The sequence below is a fragment of the Centruroides sculpturatus genome, unplaced genomic scaffold (genome assembly GCF_000671375.1).
Source record: "Centruroides sculpturatus isolate CEXI.00-Female unplaced genomic scaffold, Cexi_2.0 scaffold1439, whole genome shotgun sequence".
Classification (NCBI taxonomy): domain Eukaryota; kingdom Metazoa; phylum Arthropoda; class Arachnida; order Scorpiones; family Buthidae; genus Centruroides; species Centruroides sculpturatus.
The window spans coordinates 86,074-110,159 of record NW_019385566.1 but is presented as its reverse complement, the minus strand read 5'-3'; the positions used below and the strand labels follow the sequence as shown (position 1 = coordinate 110,159).

General features: G+C 27.8%; 2 protein-coding genes across 2 annotated transcripts in view; one reads left to right on the top strand and one right to left on the bottom strand.

Moving 5' to 3' along the window:
• Positions 1 to 18,439, top strand: part of LOC111640179 (organic solute transporter subunit alpha-like) — a 50,645-nt gene extending 32,206 nt beyond the window's left edge. The window contains exons 7-8 of the mRNA XM_023386178.1: positions 16,774 to 17,026; positions 18,210 to 18,439. Of these exons, the coding sequence (XP_023241946.1) occupies positions 16,774 to 17,026; positions 18,210 to 18,319 (363 nt within the window). The 3' untranslated portion in view covers positions 18,320 to 18,439. The remainder of the gene's footprint in view (positions 1 to 16,773; positions 17,027 to 18,209) is intronic.
• On the bottom strand, positions 8,315 to 21,481 carry LOC111640181 (trans-1,2-dihydrobenzene-1,2-diol dehydrogenase-like). The gene is made up of 3 exons (XM_023386179.1): positions 21,163 to 21,481; positions 10,951 to 11,075; positions 8,315 to 8,928 (listed from the first exon to the last, which is right to left on the bottom strand). The coding sequence occupies exons 1-3, from the start codon at positions 21,368 to 21,370 to the stop codon at positions 8,728 to 8,730; spliced, it is 534 nt and encodes a 177-aa protein (XP_023241947.1). The 5' UTR covers positions 21,371 to 21,481; the 3' UTR covers positions 8,315 to 8,727.
• Positions 21,482 to 24,086: the final 2,605 nt, after the last annotated feature.

The window sequence follows — 24,086 nt, the reverse complement described above, 5'->3', positions numbered from 1 at the left end:
GGGGGCCTAGTAGAGGCCAACCTGACACAAAATTTAATTATTTCAAATTATTGTTCATTAAAATGAAATTTCCATAAGAATTGACAATAACTTAACACACACAAAATATGAAACTTCCTTTAATCATACGTTCTCGTAACATTAATATCAAACTCTAGCAATGCCTTAAACAAAAATTAACCAATCAATTATTTTTTTTACCATTCTTTAATATAGTTCACCGTCTTTAATCTAGATATAGACCAGGGGTGGCCAACAGTTTTTTCCTCCGGGCCGAATTGGAAAGAAAACTTTCTTCACTGCCCGAATCAGAGGCGGCCCTAGCAAGATTTTCAGGTGATGCGAGATCTTATTGTGGTGTCACTCCATAGAGACTAAACTGTACATAGAGATTACAGATACACTTTTCACATTGGGTACAGAAAGCCGTTGACTCTTTTTTTTTTTCTTTAGGATCAGAATTTTTCAACTTTCCTATAAATTCACATCGTCAGGTTGTAGAGAATTATTGCAGATCCATTCAAAGTTCAGTCCAATATTCAGAGATTAATTGTGGGCTGCAGTACACTACACCCAATTAAATTAGCTTCAACTTTTTATTTCTTTTTGCAAATTGGCTCAACACTTTTTTGGCTGTGATTTTTCTGGGGAGGGCACCAGGTTAACTGGGGAGGCCGTGCCCACCCATGCCCCCTTCCTGGCTATGCCCATGTATAGATTTAATCTCTAAATCTTATATACATGCTGAAATACTAAGTATACTGTTTTAATACGTCAATATCACTTGACAAGTAGTTTCTTTTAAGAAGCTTTTCACTTTACATTCAAATTATATATTTTGTTTCACAACTTTATTGTTTTGAAATGAATTATTAAAGAATATCACTAAACTATCTTATTAGAAACATTGTCAGATAACAGAATCTAGCTACATGTTGCTAGATTTAGTGTAGTTAGTTATTGCTAATATTTAGTGAGAAAGTATATTTATATAAGTGCTTGCTTTTGCATATTAAAAAGAATATAAATTGTTGGTAAACATAATTTTTTAAAATTAATAATTCAAAGAATGAAAATTTCTTTACACTTTATTATACTTTTGGTTATGTTTAGAATGATTTTAAGCAAAAGTGAATAATATCTCTTTATTAGATATTTTAAGTTTTTCATAATGTTGTAGAAATATGTAATTTATGCTGCATAAGAAATTTTGTTTACATATGTCCTGTACAAAATATCTCGTTTTGTTTTCTATATTATATTTATTGTATATAATATACATTTACTTATATATATTATAGTGTATAATAGTGATGTACTGTACAAGTAATAAAGCTTTTACATGCAGCATATAAACTTTGTTTATTTGTAATTACATTGTTAAGATTATCACCATTTGATATAAAATTTTAATTTAATAATAATGGAAATATAGTTGTTTAAAAGAACAAATTATTATGACCACATTTCTAAATTTTCATCTCTGTTACCCTTGTTGACACCCAAACCTGCCAATCTAGGGCAGTCAGGTTCAAATTTTGGTCAGACAACTTTTTCATAGTCTATCATGGATAAATCAGGTACCATTCTTCACCACACAGCCGTCCCATTGTAGACTTGATTGAACCATGGAAAAAGGGCTTATTACAACCTAAATGACATAGTTAACAAAGATAATTTTTTTTTAATATAACATTAGGATTTTCTGAATATATTGATGTAATTAAAAATAAAAAACTAGCAAAAGAAATTAGATAATTATATTTATTTTACTAAATTCCTATTTTATTTTATTATAAACATTGAATAATAACTAAAACTGAGTTGGCATGTTTTTAACATGGCATCTTGCAGATGTTTGAGAAGTGATACAGCACCTACTGTAGCCAATGGCAGATTTGCTATGAAACTGTCGCAATCCGTCCTCGTTATTTACAAGCAACTGTTTTTAATAATTAAATTTTTTAAAAAACCAATAATTTTTTTGTTTGTTAGCTCCTTTAGTGATAGAATCATAAGTCAATGGATTGAAGTACTTAATACTGACCTTAGCATATGCTTGAACACCATTTCATATGGCCTCAAAATGGCCCCATAATTGGTCAAATTTCAAAGTTTTATCTGGGGGCTTGCAGTATCTGAACATCCAGATGTATGGGCTTACTGAGTTTGCCAGAATCTATTCTTAGCCTACATTTTAATGCTAGGTCTTTGAATCCTTCATTGGTGCATGGCTTAATATTCTGTAGCTTGAGCTAGAGTCAATTGGAAACATAAAAAGACATCTGAGTTCTCAATTCAGGCTACACTCATCTCACTTGTGCATTTCAACATCAAAAATCAGATTTTCACGTCTTTATCCTAATGAGCCCACTTTGATAACCACCTACCTCTAGTAGAGAATGAACTAATATTTTTTTCTGTGCATTTATGTTGGGTAGTGGGATTTTCATTCCTCTGAATTTTCTTTTTCTTCATTTTCGGGAAGTTTTTGATTATATCTTTGCTAGTGTTTAGTATCAAAAATGCCTAGGTCAAAATGTGCTTATAAGCTTGGTTCATAGTGTGGAGGGTTTTATCCATAAGCGTTGGCATTTTTCACATCTATTCCCCACTCTCTGTTGTCCACCATTACTATCCCCACTCAAGTTTAAAAATAAACAATGTAAAAATGTTACAAATAGTTGATCACTGGATGAAACAGAAAAAAAGATTTAAATATTAGGCTATATAAACAGGCACAAAGTAAAGCAGAATAAAATTTAATACTTGTTCTTATTCAGCCTATTTTTATTGAGCATTGTCAATATGTAATTACCACTAATTTGCATATAATACACAACGAACTGCCATACCAACATGACATCTACTTTTGCAATAATGTATTGTTAATACTCATGGCTATTGAGTGGCCTAACCACCTGTGCTGAATCTATGCAAACCATCATCCATGCTCAGAAATTTCTGGCTACATCTGAGTGTAAATGATATTTTTATGTATATTTCTGCTGGTTTTATTAGTCAGAAACTAGTGCTTCAGTTCACTCTACCTCACCATCCTATTCTCAGTGATTTGGGCCTCAAAAGGTCTTGTTTGCTAGATGTTGCCTGATTATTGCTCATTGTAAAGAAGCTCCATAACAATCCAAACTTCAGAGTACCAAAAATGTAGGTCTACATTGATTGTAGTACAGACATACAATAATAATATCAACCACTATATGATATTTATGAATTTAAAAAGAACCAAGAGCATTGAAAATTAAAACACAGAATAATTGATAAACAGTTGTTTTTCTTTAATTTTACAAAAGACCTGCTGTACTAAGATCAAATAAAGACAAATTACAGATTATTTGACAATTCTTAATTGTTCTTCTTGCTATCATATATAGTAAAACTTGTTTAAAATAGAACATTAATAAAACAAAAACCTGCCTAAACGGAAAAATTCTTTTGAACGCAATGATTTTCAGTGTTAAAAATATCTGTTCAAAACAGAAATCTACCAAACTGGAAAAAATATTTGGTGCTGTGCAAGTCCAGTTTACACAGGTTTTACTATACTACTATTTATTATTACAGTACTTTCGTTTGATACTTGTTTTTTTATTTTCAGTTTAACAATCTAAATTCTAAAACACTAGCTGTACTGTATATAGAAATAGAAAATACATAAAAATAAATTTTTTTTAATTTCTAGAAAATCACATAATAGTTTTCCTCTAGGCAACCAGAGGAAAACTATTTCCTCTGGTTGCCTAGAGGAAAACTATTAACAAGATCATGAAAATATTGAGAAAAATCAACTCACTTTCTTGTCAGAAAAAATTTAACTCTTGTTAATTGTTAAAAGGATATTAATTGATACTTTCAAACTGTTATTTATCAGATTTATTTCAACATTTAAAAGTCTTAAATTTACCTCTTCAAGGATGAGATGAATATAAATACATATATCTCATGTGTTTAACAAAATTGAAGGAAAAAGTTATGGATACACATATTATTATGTATACACTGTATGTCCATAACTTTTCCTTCAATTTTATATTCAGTTAAAGAAAACACCCAAAGTTCTCCCTGTTCGCAAGTTTGAAAAATGCTCTCTAGAATAGTTAATAGTACTGGCCTGCAGAAAAATATTTGATCATACTGACACTGACACATTTGATTATGGATGACATTTAAATACTAAATAAACATAAATAAATACTAGATAAACATTTAAAAATAATTTTTAGTTGCATATAATTATTGGTCCATGTAAAATGATCAGTCTGTGATGAGAAAAAGGTTGAGAAATACCGCTCTAGAAGACAGTTTAGAAATCTCCATGAATGAATTGACAGGAATAATCTTCCATAAAAATCATTACCAATTATACCATTGTAGACCTGGCCAAGATAATGATGAGAATGGAGAAAAGATTTCTTAAAAATAAATAAATTATGCCATGCAAATATAATAGCAACCATTGGGATAATAGGGTTACAGCTCTAGAGTATCACACCTGGTGGGTGCTGGCTACTGCCACCTCACAAGGGTCTTTTATTTTTTATTTAGTTATTATTTGCTGGTGAAATTGTACCAGTATTCTGTTATAAAAACAAAAATTAATTTTTTTAATTATGAAAAAAAGGGCACCGGATATTGTTAGTCCAGGGCACTTAAATATATTAGGATGGCACTGACATCAGACTATGCTTGAAATGGAATTGAAATATTTTGCAACAATTTATGATGTTACTCTTAATGAAAAAAATTTTTTATTTAAGACAATGTATCCAATGAAAACAATAAGATTTTGTCATTGGTAAACTGTTTGTTTATATAATATGTTACATTAATTTATGGATATGAATTGAAAATTATACATCTATAATAAGTATAACGTAATGAGTTATTTTGATTAAATGCACAGCTTGATTTATCTTGACAAACTATCAAAGAAAAAATTCTTTTGAAAAATTTAACTATATTTAAAATAAATACAATTATTTTGTAATTGTAAACTATGTTGCACTTATTCCAGGTTAAGTTGTCAAGTTGAAGATTAAGCAACACATTTAAAAAAAAATTTTTTTTATTGATAAATGGTAATTCAAGTTTGTTTATTGATGTTCTAGATGTATTTTGAGCTTTATGTGCCACTTCAGTTGTTTTTAAATTATAAGCCAAACAACTGTTGGATTACATCGGACTACTTTTATACAATTATTTTAAAATAATTTGTCACTGTTAGGTACCATCTCTTATTAAATTTAGTATTACAGAATTAGTGGTTGTTTGGCTTATTACTAATATATCCGGTTTTCAGATGTTTATATATGCTTTTAAATTACAATGTGATTTACAACATGTAAAAATATTCCTTTTGAAACCATAAAAATTATAAGCATATATTTACCTTATTAAACTCCAACAGAAATTTCTTAAAATTATCTTCTTCTGCATAAACTGCATTGTGAGTGTGAATTCTGATCCAGAAAAATCTAGCAAATAGTTGCATAACTTTCAAGGCTGTTATAGTTTTTGTAATAAACTCTCATATTATTAATTATTATAAAATGGCAAAAAACTTAGGTAGAGATGAGTTTATAAAAAAAACTGAAAATGCTAATAATGAGTAAAATCTTCATTAAGTCCAACCCCACTCAAAGATATGACACATGGCCACCCTCTATCTCACCACCCTATCAATCTTTACCCACCAAAATTTAATGGCATCAATGCCCCTTTTACACAAACTATCATGCCAAATTTTGTTTCTTAATCTTTATCCCATTCTGAGATATTAAATGAAATAGATACCAACACATATCCATGAAATTTTGTGTTGGGTTCAGGGGTCTCAATTCATAGAGATTTGCAAAAAACTCAGAGGNCACTTTGATAACCACCTACCTCTAGTAGAGAATGAACTAATATTTTTTTCTGTGCATTTATGTTGGGTAGTGGGATTTTCATTCCTCTGAATTTTCTTTTTCTTCATTTTCGGGAAGTTTTTGATTATATCTTTGCTAGTGTTTAGTATCAAAAATGCCTAGGTCAAAATGTGCTTATAAGCTTGGTTCATAGTGTGGAGGGTTTTATCCATAAGCGTTGGCATTTTTCACATCTATTCCCCACTCTCTGTTGTCCACCATTACTATCCCCACTCAAGTTTAAAAATAAACAATGTAAAAATGTTACAAATAGTTGATCACTGGATGAAACAGAAAAAAAGATTTAAATATTAGGCTATATAAACAGGCACAAAGTAAAGCAGAATAAAATTTAATACTTGTTCTTATTCAGCCTATTTTTATTGAGCATTGTCAATATGTAATTACCACTAATTTGCATATAATACACAACGAACTGCCATACCAACATGACATCTACTTTTGCAATAATGTATTGTTAATACTCATGGCTATTGAGTGGCCTAACCACCTGTGCTGAATCTATGCAAACCATCTTCCATGCTCAGAAATTTCTGGCTACATCTGAGTGTAAATGATATTTTTATGTATATTTCTGCTGGTTTTATTAGTCAGAAACTAGTGCTTCAGTTCACTCTACCTCACCATCCTATTCTCAGTGATTTGGGCCTCAAAAGGTCTTGTTTGCTAGATGTTGCCTGATTATTGCTCATAGTAAAGAAACTCCATAACAATCCAAACTTCAGAGTACCAAAAATGTAGGTCTACATTGATTGTAGTACAGACATACAATAATAATATCAACCACTATATGATATTTATGAATTTAAAAAGAACCAAGAGCATTGAAAATTAAAACACAGAATAATTGATAAACAGTTGTTTTTCTTTAATTTTACAAAAGACCTGCTGTACTAAGATCAAATAAAGACAAATTACAGATTATTTGACAATTCTTAATTGTTCTTCTTGCTATCATATATAGTAAAACTTGTTTAAAATAGAACATTAATAAAACAAAAACCTGCCTAAACGGAAAAATTCTTTTGAACGCAATGATTTTCAGTGTTAAAAATATCTGTTCAAAACAGAAATCTACCAAACTGGAAAAAATATTTGGTGCTGTGCAAGTCCAGTTTACACAGGTTTTACTATACTACTATTTATTATTACAGTACTTTCGTTTGATACTTGTTTTTTTATTTTCAGTTTAACAATCTAAATTCTAAAACACTAGCTGTACTGTATATAGAAATAGAAAATACATAAAAATAAATTTTTTTTCTACATCAATTGCTAATAAACAATGATATACAAGTTTGATATTTTTATCTTTATACTTGACAGTTTCTAATATTTTTAAATTTATTTAAATCAAAATCTTCATTTTTAATTGTTATGTAATTCTGTTTGATTCTGCAAAAGTAATAGATTATAAGTGAAAATCTGAATAATCATCATTCAGTCTATTAATACTAAAAGATCATAATTATCAAATACAGTACTAATTTTGAGTTTTCTGATGACCTGATTAATTCTATAAAAAAACATTTATACTTTTTTAATCTAATCTATTATAATTCTATAATTTATCTTTATCTTTAAAATAAAAGCAGATTCACTGTTATAAATATAAATAATTCCATATCAAACATAGAAAATGTCTCTAATATAAATTTTCTTAGTTCCTAATTCTTTTCACAGTATATGTTTAGCCAGGGCTCAAAATGGGTGTGACCAGGTGTCAAATGACAAAGCCTGAAATATCCAAATCAAACTGTCTATAAAAATATTCATCCAAACTCAAATTTAGGTCTCTACAATGACAGGTTAGATTTACCACCTTGGCTATTTCTCCAAATGCTTCATAAAATGTGAAGAATATGAACTTGCCTGAATCAATTTTAATACAATAGACCTTCATTTTAACAGGCTATTGCCAAAAGTCCATTAAATGTATGTAAGTATATTAAAAACAAGCTTACAATATACAGAATGTATTAAAATGTTATAATATATAAGTATGAATAAAATATTATAATGTACAGGTACAGATACATTGAGTAATTGACTCATTGACTCATCTTTTAGCATGTTTATCTGCAAATTTTTAATTTATAAATTTTTCTATCCATTAACTCTGAAGTACTGTACATTAAATCGAGGGTCTACTGTATTTTATCCTCAAAAATTTTTCTACTGTATTTCAAACTAGATCAAAAAAGCAAAATAATGTTGGATTATCTTGTAAATTCATCTGTAATTAATAGCAATAAATTTGGTTTTAAAGATAGATTGTTAAAAATATTTTGAGATATGAATCAATCAAACAACATTCAAGTTTATTTTTCATTTCAGGTAAAACTTACAATAGCATTTTTAAAGCTTTGTTATTTTGTTTTCTCGTGAAGTAAAATCATAATTATATCATTAACCAATCAGATGATGGCGGGAGGTTTAAATTCGATTTATGTCGATAGATGGCCCTCTGAAATTTCATATTTATTTTAATTTTCTTGAGAATTGAAGGATATTCCAAAACAAAGTTGGAGAATCCAACTACTCGTGAAAATTCTACAACTTCATGAAATGATCCAGGTATTTTATATGAATTTTTTTGCGGATGTCAATGTCGTTCTCCAGTGTTACGTGATTGCCCTTGACAGGTACATCCATCAATCACTGCAGAGTTGTTAATTCATCATTCTCATTATCAATTTCTGTAGACTTTTTAAGCATATATTTTGGCTTTTTTTCAGTAACTTACAGTACACAAGGAACATTAATGATATAGACTTTATTAATGGATGTGAATAATTATATATTCTCTATTTATATTATTATATTTACCTTCTTTTAAGCATCTTCTTACTTCTTCTGCTTCATACCTTAACCCAGAACTATTTGTAAAATTACAAGGTGTCACAGTATCTGGTAATGGAAAATCATACTTTCCTGTTGGTGTAATTATACTGGTAGGGCACCACATTGGATGTGGAATCTGTAAAAATATTATAATTAATTTAGATGCTATACAAACAATTCTCTATTATCACATAAATTATAATATGTTTTCCTGTTATAAAATTAAAATATTTATCAAAAATTAGGATTTACAAATTTTCACATCAGTTATTTTTCAAAATTCAAAAAAGCCTACTTTATTTGTACATAAGTTTGGATATAAGAATATTACAGCATTCCAACAATGTAAACAGCATTCCAACAGTAGTTCAATCTTTCAAATATCATTTAAATTTAAACTACTTATAAATTAAATCATACAGAATTAAGTAAGTAAATAAATTCCTATTTAAAATAAATTAAATGCAATGCTTCTAATATTTAATTACCAGCAATCAATTTTTAATTAGAAAAAACTAACACTTTTAGCTGGTTCAAACAGTCATTATGAGATATTTTTTCATTTTTTGCTTTTTCCATCCTATAGGCACAAAGAGAGTCTTTTTTTCATATTCATCATGGCTTAAGCTAGGCTCACAATGGAGAAACTAGATGGTGAGAGACAGGACTTGACAAATCTAAAACTTTCTGTTTGTGAAAAATTCCTGGATTTGTTTGCTAAATTTGATCCTGAGTCCTTAGAATGGGAGACTGATGCCTTAACAGGCTCAGCCATCCAACCATTTGTCATCATTAGATTAATACAAGAAATATCATTATTCTAGAACATCTTCATATGGGGACATATACTTTACAAAATTTAAACATGCAGCCAAACTTAAAAATTTGTAAAACATGATTTGTCTCCAAATGCAATGTTCTTGAATGTTGAAAATCTTCATATTAACCTGATAATGACTGCTTAAAGTAGCCCAAAATGTATTTCTTGTAAGAAACTGATAGTGGTTAAAGATTAGAACTTGGCATTTATCATGTTTACAAGCTGTGATATGATTTGTGCTACAATAAATTAAATATTATGCACAAATTTAACAAACAAAGGCTAATTATATTTAACATTTTAAAAAATTTAGAATTAATCTTTCACATTTGCTCATAAATACATCAAATCTTTCTAAAATTTAAAATTATTTTTCATCATTAAACAATATTTCAGAACAAAAGCTTCCAACCTGAGTACTAAAAGGCCCTTATAGCAAGCCCATTATGGGGCAACCAAATAGTGAGGGATGGGGCAAGACATATCTGAATGGTTCATCTTCCAAAAAATTTCTGGGGTTCTTTCAACCCATCTGGATTTGATGTCAGATCCAGAAGCAGTTAAGTGGTAGGCTGCCACCTTAACTGTTTGGACATCTAGTTGCCAACCTGGTTAATAGTGATCCTTAAGGAATCAATTGATTTATCGGAGAGTTGGTGAATTAGTAGAATCATTTGGAAGTTAATGGACAAATTTATTTTTATTATATTTTAAAGAATAATAATAACTGATATATTTTTTAATATTAATAAAATAGAATACAGAGCTTTGAATTTTTATTTATGTTTAATAAAAGATGATATTAATTCCTGTATGATTTATTATTTCATTCTATTTGTAATTTACTGTTATTTTGCATCAATGCAGAAAAAAGTTAGCAAATTATATCTAATTTTTGAATGGGATTGACCAAAAAAAATTATAAACCTGTTTTAGGACAGTAAAAAGACTAAATTCATTCACATTACCATTAAATATGAATTTTTAATGCTGGAAATTAACTCAATATTGAGTTTATCAGAAACCTTCTTCACTGCTGGAAGAATGCTTAGGTTGATCATAGTACATATTACTTTACCATTAATCTTATACTAACAAGAAGCTTTACAAATTTCTTATAGAAATATATCCAAAAGATTTAGTCAGCATCAATATTATAAAATAATCATCAAATATTGCTAAATGAGTATTTTGATTTCATAAAATACAATTAAATATTTGATGACATCTAAATTTTCAAAATAAATGCATGCCTTCAAAGTTCAAATCAGACTTTTGAAACCTAAAACTTTATTGTTTTCTTATTAAATTTTATATGTTATTTAATAATTTACAAACCTTTATACATCCTTTTGTTCCTGATATAACTAACTCACAACAATAATTGCATTTTGCTGAAGAACTGATATTCGCTAACTTTCCATTTTCATATATAAGAGAAGCTGCCATATTTTCATCAACTCCTAAAAAATAATTATTCATCTCTATTAGACAAGTAATACACTCTATTACAATCATAAGAAAACAACAGTATGCTCAATTTATTACAATATTATTTAATGTGCTATGCTTTTTTTTGAAAAAAAAGAGTCAAAGTATTAAAAAAATGCCAAAATCATGCAATTTGGTACTGTTAAATTGAGTGCTAGGTGTACTAATATTACAACATAATTTTTAGGAACAAAAACATGAAAATGAAAATGTTTAATTAAATACATAACCAAGCATTTCTGCTCAATTATTAAAGATAAATAAAGACAAACCACTAGTTTTAAAGAACTATAATAAAAACTTCCAATTTCATTTACTTTCCCAGCAATTATAGAATATAATACAGAGAATATATATTGTTAATTTAATCTTTCACTCAACAAAGCTGTATATTTTAAACATATCTGTTTATCTTTAATATAAAAATGGATATACTGTATATCTTTAAAATTTATATTCCTGTTGTCTGAAAATTTATAATAAAAGTTATCAAGAACTTAAATTTTCATTAAAATTATAATTTTAATATGAAATTTTTGAGATTCAAAATAAAACTAGGAACTAATCCTTTTCTTTTCTATGTTCAATCAAAAATATTCAATGCTTCTATTAGAAACAATCATCTTTTTTACTTTCAAAGTATAATTTTTAATCATGCATTATAATCATATTTTTTAATCTGCATCATGAATATTTGAAGGTGCACTAATTTGAGGTGGATAGCATATATTTTTAATCAGAAAGTCTTTTGTGAGTGATAAACCAAAGTTACACTAAATCTGAGTTAACTGAATCTTCTCCAGAATTTCTGGATGTTTTGCTGTCTGATTTAAAATGAGTTTCTAATGTAAATGTTTTGTTAGTTTTAATATGTTGTATGTCAATTCCTGGAAAAACTGAATACTACTCTGGAAAAATTGGCAATATTAATGGAAAATTGTTTAACTAAATCTACAAAATCTAGCCAAACATATTTCTAAACATTACACAAAATATTTTTAATGCTTAAATTGAGAATCAGAGCAGTGATTCCATGCCCAATAAAAAGTCACTGACTGATAATATATACAGGAATCAGAGTTGCCAATTTTGGGATTGATTTCTGTTCCTCCCAAATATGTTTTCATTCTCCTTATGTACTGTACATAACCATTCCTGATAGTGTCGTAATTTTGTCACTCAAGTTCGGTGCATTATTTCACTTATTTTGTAGTGATGTAATCGTGATTTCTTTGTATTTGACCAAACAAGTGGTTTGGTCCTCACCGGTCGGGTGTATCTATATATTTATTGTAAATACATTATAATGTTCTCTATTTATATTTGTTCAAACTGTATTAGTCATTGTTAGTTGTCACCTGTGATATGTGCATCTTGTATATAATTTGTACACATGTTTTCTGTTTTGTATTTAATAAACTAACGATGCAGGCGCCCTATGATCCTATCATCACCCTGCCCTCCTTTTCATCACTTGCCTTCTTCTCTCTTCCTCTTCTTTCACCATCTTTTCAACATCCAGGTTGTACCTTTGAGTGGAAACAGGAGAAAGCCCCTTCTTTCAACTAGTAGCCATGTCCTTCCCAAATGACCAAAATAACTTTGAACATCTTATTTGAAAGATAATTGTTTTCTTAGGTACTGTGCAAAACTTTCAAGCTTTTCTACAAAAAGATACATTGAAAAGTGCATAAATCATCAAAAAACTATATTTTATTCTTTTTCTTCATCCAGCACTGCAGACATTCTTAGAGAAAAACTACTTGATCTAGAAAGTTCAAATTTTAAACTTAGACCTTTGTCATTATCAGTGAGGTACTCAAGCAACTTCTGGGTCAATAGGTCAAAATTCGCTGAGGTTCTCATGCAGTTATTTTACTTTAATCACTTAATTTCATGCTTGTAAGGATAAAATTGCATTTAAATGAATGATTCTCAAAATGTTATCCAGAATAACAAAGATGAAATTTATGTGAATTAAAACTTTTTATAATTTAGAAGAACAGGTAGTGAGGATTTTGCAGAAAACAGGTAGTGACGGATGTAAATAAACATTTCAAATTTTTTAGAATGGCAAAGTGATGCATTTACTGCCATAACCATTTTTAATATATTTATGATATATATAATTTAAATGATTACTTAATATTTGATATTCAGATCTCTAATCTAATGTCAAATCATTAGTACACCTAGCACTCAATTTAACAGTACCAAATTGCATGATTTTGGCATTTTTTTAATACTCTCACTCTTTTTTTTCAAAAAAAAAAAACACATAGCACATTAAGTGATAAATAACAATTAACTTACAAATAATGTTTGTATTGAGATTAATCAGACTGCAGAATTATATCATTCTGAAATGTTNATGGCAAAAAACTTAGGTAGAGATGAGTTTATAAAAAAAACTGAAAATGCTAATAATGAGTAAAATCTTCATTAAGTCCAACCCCACTCAAAGATATGACACATGGCCACCCTCTATCTCACCACCCTATCAATCTTTACCCACCAAAATTTAATGGCATCAATGCCCCTTTTACACAAACTATCATGCCAAATTTTGTTTCTTAATCTTTATCCCATTCTGAGATATTAAATGAAATAGATACCAACACATATCCATGAAATTTTGTTTTGGGTTCAGGGGTCTCAATTCATAGAGATTTGCAAAAAACTCAGAGGGGGAGGGTTAAATTTGACACAATTTCAATATGTTTCCTCCTTATGTACACACAACAACCAGGAAAGTAAAATGAAATACTGAAATTTTGTGCATATAATTCACAATGGCACAAATCCATGTTCACTGTCAAACTGTCCTAAATACAGTAATTGTGTATAGGAAAAAGGAAAGAGAAAGGGAAAAAGTGATATGAAAAAGTGACAACTTGAATGTAAGAAATAACATGAAATGATTTGAAAGAACATAAAAGATGTAGAAAAGAAACGACAGAATTCAAAGACAAAAACTTCTTGAGGCTTCTCAGAACCTCCCTATCACATAGTGTATCTTTAGGTGGGCTACCACAATGTCACAACATTTTTGTTTTGTGTGTATTGTTTCATATTATTCTTGTAATTTGTAAATGTTTTATCATTTCTTATTTGTCAATCTTAATTGTTAATCTTAATTTTATTTATTTTTTCTATATAATATTTCAATTATATTTATTCACTGTATTCACTTTCTTTGTTTCTGGATTCACTTGGCTGTGTGCAAACAGTGCCAAGTAGATACTAATTGTTTGTATGTTTCATTAAAAGAATCTGAATCTGTAATTGTGTGTACATATGATTTCTTTTAGTATTAAGAAAAATCAAATCAAATACAATTATAAATGAAATAAATGCTACTTTTTTTATTTGCACTTAAAAAATGTTTGGCAGTATCACAGAGGCAGATATTTTATGCATTCATAGTTAGAAAGCATCATAATTTTAATACATAATACAAATAATAATTTTCTTTTAATTATTAAGCAAATTTAGAGTTTGTTATTGATATTGATGCATTGCTTAATTACATCAGTACTGGCCTGCAGAAAAATATTTGATCATACTGACACTGACACATTTGATTATGGATGACATTTAAATACTAAATAAACATAAATAAATACTAGATAAACATTTAAAAATAATTTTTAGTTGCATATAATTATTGGTCCATGTAAAATGATCAGTCTGTGATGAGAAAAAGGTTGAGAAATACCGCTCTAGAAGACAGTTTAGAAATCTCCATGAATGAATTGACAGGAATAATCTTCCATAAAAATCATTACCAATTATACCATTGTAGACCTGGCCAAGATAATGATGAGAATGGAGAAAAGATTTCTTAAAAATAAATAAATTATGCCATGCAAATATAATAGCAACCATTGGGATAATAGGGTTACAGCTCTAGAGTATCACACCTGGTGGGTGCTGGCTACTGCCACCTCACAAGGGTCTTTTATTTTTTATTTAGTTATTATTTGCTGGTGAAATTGTACCAGTATTCTGTTATAAAAACAAAAATTAATTTTTTTAATTATGAAAAAAAGGGCACCGGATATTGTTAGTCCAGGGCACTTAAATATATTAGGATGGCACTGACATCATACTATGCTTGAAATGGAATTGAAATATTTTGCAACAATTTATGATGTTACTCTTAATGAAAAAAATTTTTTATTTAAGACAATGTATCCAATGAAAACAATAAGATTTTGTCATTGGTAAACTGTTTGTTTATATAATATGTTACATTAATTTATGGATATGAATTGAAAATTATACATCTATAATAAGTATAACGTAATGAGTTATTTTGATTAAATGCACAGCTTGATTTATCTTGACAAACTATCAAAGAAAAAATTCTTTTGAAAAATTTAACTATATTTAAAATAAATACAATTATTTTGTAATTGTAAACTATGTTGCACTTATTCCAGGTTAAGTTGTCAAGTTGAAGATTAAGCAACACATTTAAAAAAAAATTTTTTTTATTGATAAATGGTAATTCAAGTTTGTTTATTGATGTTCTAGATGTATTTTGAGCTTTATGTGCCACTTCAGTTGTTTTTAAATTATAAGCCAAACAACTGTTGGATTACATCGGACTACTTTTATACAATTATTTTAAAATAATTTGTCACTGTTAGGTACCATCTCTTATTAAATTTAGTATTACAGAATTAGTGGTTGTTTGGCTTATTACTAATATATCCGGTTTTCAGATGTTTATATATGCTTTTAAATTACAATGTGATTTACAACATGTAAAAATATTCCTTTTGAAACCATAAAAATTATAAGCATATATTTACCTTATTAAACTCCAACAGAAATTTCTTAAAATTATCTTCTTCTGCATAAACTGCATTGTGAGTGTGAATTCTGATCCAGAAAAATCTAGCAAATAGTTGCATAACTTTCAAGGCTGTTATAGTTTTTGTAATAAACTCTCATATTATTAATTATTATAAAATGGCAAAAAACTTAGGTAGAGATGAGTTTATAAAAAAAACTGAAAATGCTAATAATGAGTAAAATCTTCATTAAGTCCAACCCCACTCAAAGATATGACACATGGCCACCCTCTATCTCACCACCCTATCAATCTTTACCCACCAAAATTTAATGGCATCAATGCCCCTTTTACACAAACTATCATGCCAAATTTTGTTTCTTAATCTTTATCCCATTCTGAGATATTAAATGAAATAGANAAAAAAAAAAAAAAATAGGTCACCAACTCACCATACAGAGTTAACCCTCCATTACAAATCTCTTAAGTACAGTGTAGAGTGTTGATAAAGCATGATAATGTGAAAAATGTATCTATAATCTCTGTCTACAATTCAGTCTCTACAGGGTGACACCACAATGAGATCTCGCACCACCTCAAAATCTTCCTAGGGCAACCTCTGGTTCGGCCTGTGGAAAAAGTTTTCTTTTCAATCCGGCCCGGGGGCAAAAACTGTTGGCCACCCCTGCCTTAGACTGTACATGTAATTAATGGAAGACTCCTTATAGTTAAAAATGAAATAAAATATCAATAAAATAATTTTTAAAATATTACAATTTAATTGAACTGAAATTGTTCTTACTATTTCAAGATTCATATTATTCACTTGTGATTTATATAATGATATATATAATTTATCTTTCTCTTAGTATCCACTGAACAAGCTCAGTCCTTATTTAATTACAACAAATGCACTATCATTTTTTCTTGGTGTATATGGACTAGTTATTTTTATAAGGATGACATCATCTATATTATTTGGCTATTTTATCAGAAGCAAGTTTATAACTCTACAGTTACATTTCATCTTAATTCGGTTCCAGTTCTTTATTTTTGAAATACTTGGTGACTTAGGTGCACTTCCGTGTCATCCACCAATATCACCTATTGTGTCTGCTCTATGTAAGTCTTCTAATCTATAATATATTATTTGATTATTTTTACACTAATTTTAAGTATTTTAATTAAGAAATTATTCAGAATGAAGATATTTGACAAATTTAGAAGAAATACAGCAAAAAGTCTTTAACATTCAGCTGTACTTAATTGTATATTCACTGTTTTAAGCTGCTTAAAGTTTGCAAAAGAAAAAAAACTGTAACACATACAACAACCTTATTCACTTTTCCAGCAAATATTTTTAATCAATGGACAGCCTACTTTATAGGCCAACATCAGATCTATTAACTAAATTAACAAAAATCTCTGGTAGTTTGTTTGGAATGTTGGAACATTCTGTGATGCTTTTTATGTTTATGTTTACTATTTGTTATTTTGTACTATATATTACTTTTTTACTATTACTATTCTTCTGTGGTTTATCATAACAAGACTGCCACTTCCATAAAGTTTTATAGCATCCTTGCAGTTTCTCTCCTTAAATTTGTTGGATATCACATAATTTTTTTAAAATATGACTTGTGCTATTTGTTAATAGCAAAAAATGATTTAAGCATATTTTTTTAATATACTACTAAGAAAAATTTTATTATATAATAATAATATTTTCTTCTCTGTGTTGAAATCGTGTCCTTCATTAAATTATATTTTGAGACACCATGAAATGTTGATACTAGACACTTCATGGATTTTGATCTTAAATGTTAATTATTTCATGAAACTTCAATAATTACAGTATTTGCTATTTAGTGAAGAATATTCTGATGCCGACTCTTTGAAATACACTTCATAAAAACTGAATATACTTTCAGTATTGCTGACAAATTTGATAATATTGAAAACATTTACAATACAAATTAAAAAAAGCTTTATATAAAAAATTAGCATTACCAAATATTTAATTCAATAGCTATGTTTATTTTGCATATATATTTAGTCCATATATTAGAACTTTTTGATATTTTGATAAAATAATGGGATAAAAATAAATATCAAAGCATGTAAATAGATGGCTGTTTAAATGCTTGATATGACATGTTTTTCAAATAATCCATATCTGCATCATTAAATTTTCATTTGAACTAATAAAATTTGAGAAAGGAACCATTTTCATTAATAGAAATCACTGAAATCTATGTATTATTATTATTCAAAATAATTACTTTTATTAATAATTTTTTTTCAGATGTTAAAAGTGCTGTCTTATTAGGAGAAGGATTTATATTGTGTGTGTTAGCAAGATTTTTCTTTTTGCATCCACCACCACAATTTTCTCGTCAACAAGAAAGAACCTGATTATTTCTGAATAAGCAGATTTTATAAGAATTTACTCTTCACTTTCTTCAAAAATTCATTTACAAACTATTTATCAATTAAATTTTTTTTCAATAAGGGACCATTTTTAAAAATTTTNCAGAAATAGTTCTCCCAAGATAACAATAAATAATAATCACAATAAAAAAAACATAAAACAAAAAATATAGAAATTAAAAATATAGTATAATCTGCTTATTGTAATCACTTTGGAATTAACCTGTATGCTATACTGATAATAATAACTGAATGATTAATGATAATATTAAGAAGGATTACAGTTATTCAAAATTCTGATGTGTGGACAATCATTCAAGTAATTAAAAGGAGTTAAAAGGAATAGAATTATTAGAAATACACAAATCTTCAAAATAAATTTACAGATGGCATTAATGCAAGGGATATGGAGAGTCTCACAAGCACATGGAAAGCCTATGAGATACCCTTAATCCAATTTCACAATCCATAAAAAGGTATGTTTATCTGTTGAATTTTCATGTTTCAGTTAGTTATATACATTTATAACATATTGTTTAAAACATTAAAATATGCTACAAAAATATGATTATTGAAGCAATTTTTAACATATTTATACATCTTAAAAATGTTATAAGACTACTACTGGCAATTTGTTTTGTTTTTTAATTTTAGAATTCATGACTTATTCATTACATACAGTCAAATCAATAATAATTCTCATTTTTATTTTTTATTAAGTTATATACTTTCAAGCAATATGTGAATAAATTATAATTTGTTCACATATTGCTTGTAAGCGTTCAATTAGATTTTATTCATAAATTTAAAATTTGGATTGCATTTGTTTCTTAGGTAGAAAAATCTACTTTAATATATAATGTGTTTATGAAGTAATAATTTATATATGATATATATAAATAATTATTTATATATATCGTATATAAATTATTACTTCATAGATTTTTCTACCTAAGAAACAAATGCAATCCAAATTTTAAATTTATAAATAGAACCTAATTGATAGCTCTTATTTATTAATTGTAAAGTTAAAAAGTTTCACAGAAGATTAATATGATACATAAAAAATACTTATAAGAGTTGACTCAATATAACAGAAAATGTAAAACATAATTTCAGATTTCCTATTAAGGAAATATATTCACAATATATGATGAAAAGCCAGTACTTTTTATATATTAAAGATGTGTAATGCACTATATAAATTATTTTGTATTTTAAGTAAGATATTTTTGATGTTTAACTTTTGTGAAGTCCTTTTGAAACATATATCAGTTTTAAATTATTCTGTAACTGCTAAATATTTTCTCTCTACATTCTTAATATTTATATCCCGTTAATATGTATAANTATGTCTATGCCTTTCCAGGGATATGCAATGGGCGACTGAGTGCCTTGAGTGGATGTTTCTGACCGAGGGCACAAGTGTGTCCCCAGTTGGCACCGTATTAACCATCGATGGTTATACATTAGGCCTAATTATGCATATATATACTGGAAGAGGACATCGGACTGAAGGTCCAGGTAGCGTAACTGTCAACATGTCCATACGATAAGCGGGAGTTGTGGGTTCCAGTCCTGCTTCGGGCCGATTCTTTTCTTCCAGTTTATTCTAAATTAATTAATTAAATATTATAATTATTAATTTTAATACGAGATGGTGCTAATGCCTCCCTCTAGTGCCAAATTTATTTGTAATTTATAATTATTATTTCCAAAATATAGCCCGATTTATTTACAGCATTGTGGATGTCTATTTGATAATACATATAACAAAATTGGTAGAATCACATTGGCATCCAGAATAACATAACTTAGGCTCAGCACTACACTGGTGAAAGGTTGCTGACCCGATTTATCCAATATTTTATTAATTTTGTAGATTGTAGTGCTATAGTTTAATACATATGAGGCAAATTACAGCTATTTCAAAATAACAATAAAAAAATTATTTTTCATTTCTTGGAAATATATAAAGTGGCCCAAAAATCAATTATCTGAATGTATTTCAAATCATTTTAACGACATTTTAAGATTATTATTGAATAATTATATTTTAATTTACTAATTTTGGGTCACCTGTGTTTATGGAAATATTTTAATACAAAAAAATTTTATAAATTTCATATCTAGAAAACTGTCAATAATATTATTTAAATTTATATTTTCATGAAGAAAATATAAATTTCTGAACAGAAAATTATTTTTATCTTTGAAAATTTTTGGATATTGNAGATAACAATAAATAATAATCACAATAAAAAAAACATAAAACAAAAAATATAGAAATTAAAAATATAGTATAATCTGCTTATTGTAATCACTTTGGAATTAACCTGTATGCTATACTGATAATAATAACTGAATGATTAATGATAATATTAAGAAGGATTACAGTTATTCAAAATTCTGATGTGTGGACAATCATTCAAGTAATTAAAAGGAGTTAAAAGGAATAGAATTATTAGAAATACACAAATCTTCAAAATAAATTTACAGATGGCATTAATGCAAGGGATATGGAGAGTCTCACAAGCACATGGAAAGCCTATGAGATACCCTTAATCCAATTTCACAATCCATAAAAAGGTATGTTTATCTGTTGAATTTTCATGTTTCAGTTAGTTATATACATTTATAACATATTGTTTAAAACATTAAAATCATGCTACAAAAATATGATTATTGAAGCAATTTTTAACATATTTATATAGCATGAAGTATTGAATTACCTTAATTATTTATATATAAAATTTTTTATTAAAAAATGTATATAAATATTATTATTACTGAATTTAAAATATTTAAATTTTGAAAAGAATTCTTACCATCAGAGTTAAGATGACCAACTGCTGCTATTTTTTTAGGCTTTAAACCTTCATATACCATGCTAATAGCGTTGACAGTATAAATACCTAAATCTAAAATAGTTCCTCCACCTAATTTCTTTTTACCAACTCTGTCAACATTTTCAAGGAAAATACCAAAACATGAATGTATGTAATACACATCTCCAATATTTTTTAATTCTTCCATTAGTTTATCATAAACAGGAAGAAACCTACTCCAAACAGCCTGTAACAAAAATATATATCAAAATTTGAAAATACTAAGATCATAATTTCTTCTCTAATAATTTCACTGAGAAAAATTAATGAAATTATTAGATAAGAANAACTGTCAATAATATTATTTAAATTTATATTTTCATGAAGAAAATATAATTTTCTGAACAGAATTATTTTTATCTTTGAAAATTTTTGGATATTGCACCTTTAACATTGCTCTATCTGGGCAACTATCCATTTACTTCATCCTTGTTATGAAAGTAGGGGAATGCAATTCCCCTACTTCCATAACAAGGATGAGGTAAATGGATGTTGCCCAGTTAGCCGTTGTATTGCTTGCGTTCTATTTTACGTTCATTTTTGTTTTAAAGTGGCTTAACTGAAGAAGACTATTAAATATAGTCGAAAACGTTTTTATTTTATTAAATACTTCGTTGCTGGAAATACTAAGGTGTTTGATTATTTTAAGTATTTATATTCCAGTAAGTTATTTTATTTTATTGTTTCATTCTGAGAAGTTTGATTTTTCTTAGAAATTTCTACAGATATGTCCTTATATGGAAATAAAACATTCATTTTTTGTATGATGGTTTCTTTTTACAACATTATAATAATTATTATTATTATTTCCTTCTATACAAAAATTAGAAAAAATTTTCTTTTTTTGCACAAATTCTAGGCCCACTTCCGAAGCTTCACAACCACAATGAGATCTCGCACCATCTCAAAATCTTCCTAGGGCAGCCTCTGGTTCGGCCCATGGAAAAAGTTTTCTTTCCAATTCGGCCCGGGGGCAAAAACTGTTGGCCACCCCTGATTTAGATAGTAGTTAAAGATCTAACAAATCCAGTTCCAATTCTTATTGTATACAGTATTCCATTTGATTTTTGATTAGGACTACATCTAGTTGTGGGGTTGCAAGATGCTATTTCTAATATGCAAGACTTCTCTGAGACACCTTTTTCTGGAAGATAAATGTTTTTATTTCTTTGATCGAACTTTTTAAAATATTTTCCACTTTTTTTCATTGAGAACTGAATTTTATTTAAAAAAGTTCTTTACTAAAAATCTGTTAATATCAAACTCACTGTATAATTACGTATTTTTTCATTTAATAATGTGAAAACAGTTCAGAGTTCTTTACAAATAATGAAAAACAAACTGCTTTTCTTGATGTCATGTTATTTGTAAATAAAGGTGAACTCCAGAAAAGTAGTTTGTTTTTTGTTATGTATTATTTCTGCTGTAAAGTTCTAACTTAGGTTCTAAATGCTTTTATTTTAATAATCAGATGAATATTATCCCTTAATTGTTTAAGCTATGCCTAAAGATAAGCTGAAATGTGTGGAGAGATGCTATAAAGTTAAATAAAAAGAAATTTTTGTGGTGATGTGAGAACATATTTTAAAACTTCAAGGGGTGTAGGCATCAGAAAAAATTAAGAATCACTACATTAGCTAAATAACTGAATACTCTTGCTACCTCACATCATTATCAATCACATAATTCTAGAGTATTTAGAACTTAATCATAATNTTTTGTGTTATAGAACATTCTTAAAGATTTTAGATTTTAATTTTCTATTTAGAAATTTTTGCTGTAATTTCAAGCCGAGCAATATAATGATAACATTCAACCAATTTAAATAAAATTAAGGAAAACTGATTAAAGAATACAAATATGATATTGAGAAGAACTATTATAATATACTATTATAGTGAGAAGTCACTAAACTATTTGTAAATGCATCCAATCTGAGGATTAAAGCTAATATGAAGGAAACTTAATCTACAGATCAGAAGATAACAGAATCAGAATTTAATATAAACATATGAATGTTTCTTTATATATAAAGTTGAAGTGTATATTAGGTCATCATTCAATAATTATGATATGTACTGTACACACACTGCTCGACTTATAATGTTTCAATATATGATATTTCACACATACAATGGCTGATGCAAGTGAAATGGAAGCACAGGAAAATAGTTAGAATTTAAATCCAAGCTGCTTTATATAACTTCTTGTGTTTTACAGTATATCCATTATGTCTGCAAAATGCCCACTGTCTCCTGCTACTGGTGAGAAGAGGAAGACTATTATTCTCATTGAGAAACCCAAGATATCATATCTAAGCATGACAGTTATGGTGATTACTCATGAGTTTGGGCTATCACAATCAACAGCATCCCAAACTCATGTTACATATTATACAACCTTGCATATATCCTATTTTATNTTATGAAAAAGAAATATTACGTAATTTTACTTGTTAGATTACAATAATTTACTTATCCTATTTTATTAAAATGAATGATTTTCATATTTTATTACATTTCTATGTATTTAAAATTACTGATACACGAACAGAATCGGTTAGGGGACAGGCCAGGGGAGATATGTTTTTCATGTTTGAAGTACTATTGTGACTAAATTAAGTATATTTAAGTAATGAATTTAAGTGACCATAAAGAACATGGTGAGTTTTGAGAGATGATAACATTATTTCGAACAAATTTTTGAAAAAAATGTGATTTTTTCTCATGGACGTTGAAAGTACCTCTTAACTTAGAATGACCCATACAAGAAATTTGTTGCCAACTAAAAATTTCAATTAGTTTTTTGGGCTTGAATTCACATCCAAAAAATGCTAAAACTGTTTTTCTTCATTGTTCATAGTG